The sequence below is a fragment of the Setaria viridis genome, chromosome 2 (genome assembly GCF_005286985.2).
Source record: "Setaria viridis chromosome 2, Setaria_viridis_v4.0, whole genome shotgun sequence".
NCBI lineage: Eukaryota > Viridiplantae > Streptophyta > Magnoliopsida > Poales > Poaceae > Setaria > Setaria viridis.
Window position 1 is genome coordinate 17,715,278 of NC_048264.2, and position 8,933 is coordinate 17,724,210.

At 48.4% G+C, this 8,933-nt stretch overlaps 1 protein-coding gene across 1 annotated transcript; it reads left to right on the forward strand.

The window, feature by feature from the left end:
• The first annotated feature begins 5,159 nt into the window (after positions 1-5,159).
• LOC140221845 (uncharacterized) lies at positions 5,160-7,205 on the forward strand. The gene is made up of 2 exons (XM_072291816.1): positions 5,160-6,070; positions 7,091-7,205. Exons 1-2 carry the CDS (start codon positions 5,160-5,162, stop codon positions 7,203-7,205), a joined length of 1,026 nt encoding a protein of 341 aa, XP_072147917.1.
• Positions 7,206-8,933: the final 1,728 nt, after the last annotated feature.

An 8,933-nucleotide genomic window follows, 5' to 3' on the forward strand; every position in this document is an offset into this window, starting at 1 on the left:
CTAGTGCTATTGGAAGCTCCTCGAAATTATCTTTCCATCCATATAAAGAACGTCTAAAACAGCCTCCGTATGCCACCGGGGCGTCCAAATTACTACTTGCTGCTCCTGGAATCCGAGGCTGAAACGAACCCGAGTTGTATTGCATCTCCAGCTTGATTTGGGCGCCCTTGCTAGTCTCCTCCACTTCCAAAGCTCTCTCCATGTTGTTGCTAGTCCTCTGCTAAGTTCCTAATCACAATAATATCATTAGGTAGTATCTCATTCTTATAATCATGAAAGGACATACCTAAGAACGAGCTCATCTGTTGATTCATTTGTCATGCTCTAGCTCGAGTGATTGGTCCTTGTACAACTTGAGGAGTATCATGTGATTCCAAAGGAGTGATGTCCTCATCAGAAATGGGGCGGAATCCCCAGAAATGATTCGCGCAAGTGAACAAAGATGGAGATATGCAAGATGTTGTTGGGATTGAGATGGACAAGCTGCAATGAGTAGTACTCCAAGAGGCCCCGGAAGAAGTAAGAAGTCAGAATAGCAAATCCACGCTCCACAACCGAGAAAATATTACCGTTTCATTGGGGTGCACTTCAAACATCCAAGCATTGCCACAAGAGGACCTCCAACCCACGACCGCCTGCTCATGTAGAAGCTTGGCATCCACCAGCTCTTGGATTTCCGCGTCCTTCTTGGTGGATCGCTTCCAGGCCATTGCCTAATTGGGCGGTGCGGTCTGGCTGGTTTCCCCACACTTTGGCACCGGCAGTTCGGGCTCCTTCCCTTTCCTGGAAGTTCCCCTCTGGGAACCCTCCTTGGGTGCCTTCTTAGCATCCTCCTTGGACTCCTTCTTCGGACCTTCGAGCTTCCTCCCCATCCTGATTGTTGCCTTGGTCTTCACGCGCATGCACTTGGGGGCTTCGAGGAGGCTTCGCAGGCGATGGAAGGCACGACGGCACTAGTGGTTTAAGATGAAATCGTGGCGGTGCTGAGAGCTAGGGTTTTTTTTGGCCAAGACAAATGACAGATGAAAAAAGGCAGCGTAAAGGGCAGGGGTAACTCTCCCTTAACTTTTATAGCCATGGCGGATTCTCCGGGGTAACGGCCTGATGTTTTCGCTAATCAGCGACAATTACGGCCTTATCCACACAAGATAGATTTTTCCAAACCGACAGAAGCTGAATGGTCACAGTAATAGATTAAAATACCCCTATACCTCCTGGAACTAGTCGGGTAACGGCTCGGGGGCTGTGTTTATCGTGCTCGATGGATAAAATTTATTTTTCTTCAAACACCAAGTCTGATTCTTCAAAGATGGAACAAATGCAGATTGACCCTCAGCCTGATTCTTCGATTCAACCTGAGGCTCGGGGGCTACTCCATATGGAGTGGGATTTTCATCACACTTACATATAAAGATTTGAGGACAGACTTCTTAGAAATAACGTTAGATGAGGCTAGAGTACCTTCCAGCTGCCTGACAGCACTCAAGTACTCGAATACTTGGCCACGACCAAAGTACTCAAACAGCACAAGAAACCAGTCAAGCAGAAGTACCCGAGGCTGTTACATTTGACTACAAAGTACTCGAGGGCTTGTCGGGCATACATCCATGGGCCCACCAGAAGGTTTGTACAAATCCAGATATGGAGAAGTACACTGAGACATATCAGGATATCAGGACATGGAGACTATAATACAGGGTGGCTTGGTCTACATGGACTACCAGGAGACTAGTCATAGATAAGGAAACTACTCTTCCAAGTTAGAGTAGAACTCTGTAGTCTTATCCGACTAGTACTCTTGTAAAACAACTACCCTATAACCCTGCTCCCCCAGCGTATAAGGATAGGCAAGGACCCCCTCAAAATAAGTTCAATCCAATACAAGCAAAACAACAAAAAGACGTAGGGTATTATGCGATCTAGCGGCCCGAACCTATCTAAATCGCATTCCTACATACAACATCGAGATCCTGATTTCGGCGGCACCCACCAACCAAAACTCTACCTCGGGTACTCCCTTGGTAGGTTGACGGGTTTAAACACCGACACTGCTGTTGGGGACCACCCCACAACGCACCCTGAACGAAGCTAGCAGAAACCTCTTCTCTGGACCGACACTAACCTCGTCACTTTACCCTTTTACGAAGCTAACAGTTAACCGAAGCTAACTGGTACGAAGATGCCCATTCTGTGATTTTGCCGGCGAAGGTTCCCGAAGTAAAAGCCCTCACGGAAGTCCTGGCAACTTGACTTCGGAAGAGTTCCATAACCAAAACCCGAGGTTAGCTGACTTCGACCGAAGAAGGCGGAAAGCATACGGAGGTTTGCTCAACCCCGACGAAGCTTACGATTGGGGACGGAAGTAACCAAGGCAGCCCTAGGACCACTTTACTATGGAACAATTTTGTAATAAGAGTCTTGAGGAGGGTTAGAAATGTAATCCCATTATGAAAGCGACATTTTGAGTAGGGGTCAAGTTATTGTCTAGTACGGAATATACTCGGGATGTAGTTGTTGAGTGTGGGTATAACGGGAATGCGGAAATGTAACTTTATGGACCTATAAAGAGAGGTGAACCGTCCCCCTTGAAACGGTCACTATTCATTGATAGGATAGCTACTGTTACACTCTAACTGTCATTTGGTTCGAGCCCCAACATTTGGCGCCCATCGTGGTCTAACTCGACAAATAGCCCACGATGCCACCACAATGGAAAAAGAGACTTACAGTTCAGAGAGAAGACAACACAGTGGAGGCCGGTCAGCTTACGGCTCCCGAGGCCACAGATTAGGTCCTTTCGAATAAGGAGGAACGCCTTGCAAGAGTCGAGCAAACCTTAAGGGCAAAAGCATTGAGCAAGAGACCCGCAGCCGAAGTCAACCACCAAAGCCAACAACCCATAGCAAACGAAGGTGCCAACCGTGCTGACGGCCACCAACCCACAACGCCCGAAGCTACTAGCCCCTCTAATTTGGACAACGAGCTAGACTCAGTCCTCCGAGAGATAGAAGAGGTCAAAAGAAAAAAGGAGCAGTTAGCACAACAAGTGCAACAACAGAGGGAGGCCTCGTCTAGACTATCAAAATCGAACGAAGCTAGGCGGTAGCTGGAAGCACTACAGAAAGAAGTTGCGGAGCTTGAAAGCCCACTTGAGAATGCAAACCAGGCCCAGCTTATTTTTATCATAGTCCCACCGTTGATCAGGCACAGCTCCAACCCAGCCTCAACTTTGGCCAAGGCACCCAACACCACTCGCCGGGTGATAGAGTCGGAGTGCCCGATCTTTCGGTGAGTGGAGATAAATTCGACTTGGTGGAAGTAGACCCTCACGATCCGACTACGACGAGCGAACCCGAAGCGCCAATGCAATCGCTGAACCAACTCCCGATGGTTACCAACCTCACCGGTGCGAGATCAGCCTGATCACGAAGATCGATTCCTGTCCGCAATCGAAGAACGAACAATAAAGAGAGGCGAGCAATCTAAATATCACTCGAAGGTGGAGTTCTGAATCACAAGGACAGCGCGTATTTGCGCGTGTTCAAGAGTAGCTAAAGCTAGATGTAAAACAAAACTCAAATCGTAAACAAAAAGGACTCGGACTAAATAAAGGGGGCGCAGCCCCTGGAGTCCGAAGGGGTCACGGCGCCCAACCCTAGGCGCCCCACCTGGGCTGCCCTGTTGGGCCATCTTCTTATTCCGATGGGCCTTCATTCCTTAACAGCATGATGAAGTTTAATTCTCTCGCACGGGCTCGAGTGATTGGCCCAACTGGATGAGCAACTGTAGGCGCCTGAGGTGGAGGAGCAACTGGAGGCGCCTGAGGTGCTGCTGGTGTAGATGTACTCGTGGTGTCCTCATCACCGGGGGTGTCCCTCGTGGTCGACGTCACATCGCCGCTCTCAATAGGGCTCCAAACCACACCATGGCCAGCAACATACAAGCCAACCACCCTACCCAAATTCAATGGATGGACAGACCCACGCCAATTTCTAATGAGTTACAAAGCCGCTGTAGCTTCGGCCGGGGGAGATGATGTCGTCCTCGCCAAGTCCTTCAGAATTACTTGCGAAGGCGCGACACTGAACCGGTACTCACTACTCCCTCCACACATGGTGATCAGCTGGCATGACCTCAAGGCAAAGGTCACACAAAACTTTCAGGGTTTCCATCACTCCCAAATGGCCCAAGCAGATCTTTTCCAATGCAAACAAAAAGACAAGGAGCCACTCGCAGAATATGTAAGAAGATATGTCCAGCTTCGTTCTCAAGCGCCGCACATAGAGGAATCTGTAGCAATATCCGCGTGCATCATGGGCCTTACCCCTAGCCCAACAGTGTCAAAGCTATCAAGGAAAGAGCCCAAAACGATGAGTGCCCTCTTCGGCAAACTCGATGAATACATCAGGTCCGACGAGGACCACCGCAGAAGAGTGGCGGAACGTAACAAGGAGAGACAAACAAACCAGAACCGAAGCTGGCAACCTTCGCCTTACAACAAGCCTCAAAACCAAAACCAAAACCAAAACCAAAACCGTGTCATGAACATTGAGGGAAACCAAAACCAAAGCCAGTGCCAAAACCAAAACAACAATACCCAAAGAGGGGGCCACTCTAGTAGAGGACGAGGTCGAGGAAGACAACAAAAATCATTCTACTGTCTCAACCATGGCCATCAGAATCATCACAATATAGAGTGGTGCCCAAAAAAGAAAGAAGAAGAGAGAAAAGCTGCAGAAGAAGCCGCGAAGGCAGCCGCACAAGCACCCAAAACAATCCACCGCACAGCCTTTTACCCACACCCAAGCTTTTACCCCAACCAGCCCAGCTTCACCAACTTCCAGCAACCAATGACTTGGCCTCTTCTGCCACACATACAACCGTACCACCAAACAATCCCACAGCATGCCAATCCAAATCCACCTCAGAAGCCTCAAGAAACACTACCTCCTCCCCCAAGCATGCCAGCTATAATGCCCAAACCAGAGCCCAGCACACAAAACAACAACCAAAACTCCTTACCTACCTTCGGCATGATAATGCCAATCACTGGAGGCTCCTCCCTGGAGTTCGAGAACAAGAGGCATAGGCGAAACTATTTCAGAGAAGTTAACGTGATCATACCCGACAGACCCCCAACAAAGCCAGAATGGGCACACATGCCCATAAGCTTCACCGGGGAAGACTTCAAGCTCAAGACAACATCGCACAACAATGCGATGATCATCAAAGCACTGATAGCAGGCTGGACAGTAGGAAAAGTCCTAGTGGACACGGGTAGCTCCACGGACATCCTTTTCGCAAACGCATTCAGAGAAATGAACATTGATATGAACACGCTCGACCCAGCCGACATCCCGCTCCTTGGTTTTGGTGGAAAGCCAGTGAAGGCCTTGGGAAAAATTGCTCTCCCAGTTTCATTTGGGGACCGCGATAATGCGAGGATAGAGCACATCACCTTCGACGTGGTGGAAATGCACTATCCCTACAACGCAATACTTGGCCGTGGCTTCATCACCAAAATGGATGCAACAATTAGGCAACTGTACCTATGCATGAAAATACCCGCCCTCAAGGGGGTCATAACAGTGTACGGTGATCAGCAAATGGCAAGGAATATAGAAAAAGGGGTAGCTCCGGGCCGAAAGAATGTCCACCACCTAGCCTCGTCAAACGAAGCCGAAAGCTCAGCAAAGCAAAAGGTCCACGACAAGCCCAAGAGAGATAAAGAAAAAATAAAGATCAGTGCTGACGACGAAACAAAGCGGGTACTCCTAGACGGGTACATCGCAAACATATTCGTAACAATTGGGGCCAACCTCAACCCCGAAGAAGAGCGTAACCTCATCGAGTGCCTCAACAAGAACAAAGACATCTTCGCTTGGTCCGCAGGTGATCTCAAAGGGGTGGACAGGGAAATCATCGAGCACAGCCTCGACATCAGGCAAGGAGCTAGGCCAAAGAAGCAAAAGCTAAGAAAAATGTTCGACGAAAAGGTCCAAGCTGTAAAAGCCAAAGTTGACAGGCTCCTCGAAGCTAATGTGATAAGGCCAATCCAATACCCTAACTGGTTAGCTAACACAGTGCCTGTAAAAAAGAAAAATGGCAAATGGAGAATGTGCATAGACTTCACAGACCTCAACAAGGCCTGCCCAAAAGACGATTACCCTCTCGAGAGGATTGACAAGGTAGTGGATGACGCTGAAACAGTGAAATTCTCTCGCTACTTGACCTCTTCTCGGGGTATGACCAGATCAGAATCAAGAAGGAGGATGAAGGCAAAACAAGCTTCGTGACACCCTTTGGAACATTCTGCTTCGTACGCATGCCAAAAGGGCCAAACATTCTCAACAATGACGGCAACAGTCCTGGACAACCAGTTTTGGCACAATATCCTGGCTTATGTGGACGATATCATCGTTAAAAGCGCCAAACGAAGTGACCACATTCTGGACCTCACAAAAACATTCGCTAACCTGAGGTCAGCCAACCTAAAGCTAAACCTAGAAAAGTGTGTATTCAGGGTCCAAAGACGAAAGGTCCTAGGCTGCTTGGTAACGACAAAAGGCATTGAGGCTAACCCAGACAAAATCAAGGCATTAGCCAACATGTCAGAGCCAACCACGCTCAAACAAGTCCAACGACTCACAGGTAGGGTCGCTGCGCTAAACCGTTTCATTCCAAGAGCGGCAGAGCGAAGCCTCCCTTTCTTCAAAGCACTTCGAAGTTCCAAAACACTTGAATGGGGACATGAGCAAAGCAAAGCATTCCAAGACCTCAAAGAGTACCTGCAATCTATTACGAAGCTATGCTCGCCAGAGCCCAAATCACCACTGCTATTGTACGTCTCAGCCTCAGCAACAGCCGTCAGTGCTGCATTGATTCAAGAAAAAGAAATCGAAGGCAAAACTAAGCAAATACCACTTTACTTCGCATCCGAAGCCTTGAGCGGCTCAAAGCTACATTACTCTAAGCTCGAGAAAATCGCATACGCAGTCGTCATGGCAGCACGAAAACTACGACATTACTTCAAGGGGCACAAAATAGTCGTAGTAACCAGCCAATCTCTTCATGATCTTTTCTCAAACAGGGAAGCTTCCAGCCGTATTGCCAAATGGGCATCTGAGCTCTCAGAGTTTGTCGTCGACTTTGAAAGGCGCACAACTATAAAATCCCAAGTAATGGCTAACTTCGTGGTCGATTAGACCTCGCCTAAGCAGGAGCCAAAACAACTTGAAACACCATGGGTCGTCCACTGCAATGGGGCCTGGTGCCGCAAAGGAGCAGGCGTCGCAGCGGTGGTCACATCACCAACAGGCGTCAGAATCAAGTATGCAGCGAGGCTAGACTTCCTACCAACCGCAGAGTATGAGAGATTGCTGCTGGCCTTAAGGAAAATGAAAGCCATAGGGCAACAAACATTCATCATCAGAATGGACTCGAAGGTAATCCGTGATCACATGGAGAAAGACACCGAAGCCAAGGAGCCAGAGCTCGTTAAATACCTTGAGGCAGTCCGAGCCATGGAAAAGCACTTCAGGGGATTTGATGTCAAAAATATACCAAGAGCACAAAATGACGACGCGGACAAGCTTGCAAAAGCAGCAGCAGAAGTCGAGCCAATCCCACCCGACACATTCTATGAAGTCATAACCTCGCCTTCAATCAAAGAAGAAGATCCATCCCCCATCAACACCATCCAGCGTTACGACTGGCGCGCAAGCATAATGGCTTACCTTAGAGGTCACTTCAAACCTCAAAACAAGGCCGAATGTACACGCCTAAAGCAAAGAGCAAGGGGCTACGCAATCATCAAGCGGCAACTCTACAAAACAGGCATCTCAACACCATGGCTTCGCTGTGTCGACTATGAAATAGGCAGCAAACTGCTCAAAGAAATACACGGCGGTTTTTGTGGAACCCACATTAGCTCAAGGGTTCTAGCGGGAAAAGCAATCCGACAGGGATTCTATTGGCCATCAGTCCATACGCACGCACACTTGCTCGTACGAAGCTGTGAGGCATGCCAAAAACAGCAAGGTAAACGCATGCACCCTCACTCCCCATCCAGCTTATCCCACCCTCGTGGCCTCTCCAGAGATGGGGTATGGACCTAGTTGGCCCAATGCCAGCAGCGCAAGGAAATTGCAGATTCGCAGTAGTTGCAATAGACTACTTCACCAAATGGGCCAAAGCTAAACCACTTGCCGTCATCACATCAGCTTCGGTACAAAAATTTTTCTAGCAAAACATTGTCTGTCGGTTTGGAGTCCCAAGGAGCTAACTGTTGACAACGGCAAACAGTTTGATTGCATCTCATTCACAGATTTCTGCGCTAGCATCGGCATGAAGATAAAATTCTCGTTCGTATACTACCCACAATCAAACAGAGCTGTGGAAAGGGCCAACAGTACAATATTCACTGCAGTCAAAAAATGTCTCTTCAATCAGAAAAAGGGCAAATGGGTCGATGAGCTCCCAAGAGTCGTATGGTCCCATAACAACAGAATCCAGGGCAACAGGCTTCACCCTATTCAAGCTCTTATTCAGAGCCGAAGCTGTAACACCTGAAGAAATAAAAAACAAAAGCTTACGAGTCCTCAAGCATGGGGACGTCGACGAAATTGCTAGAATAGAGAAAGACATGATCTAACTCAACATCAACGAGGCCATTGAGAATCTAGACAAATACCAAGAAGAAACCCGAAGATGGAGGGATCAACACATTCGAGAAAGACAGATCAATGTCGGTGACCTCGTCATCAAAAGGAAAATGAATTGGGAAAACCCAGGCAAGCTGCAAGAGACTTGGGAAGGCCCCTACATTGTCACAAAGAGTGGCAGACCCGGCTCTTTCCACCTCACAGATCAGCAAGGAAACACTCTCCCACACACCTGGAACATTGATAGCCTACGAAAATACTACCCATAAT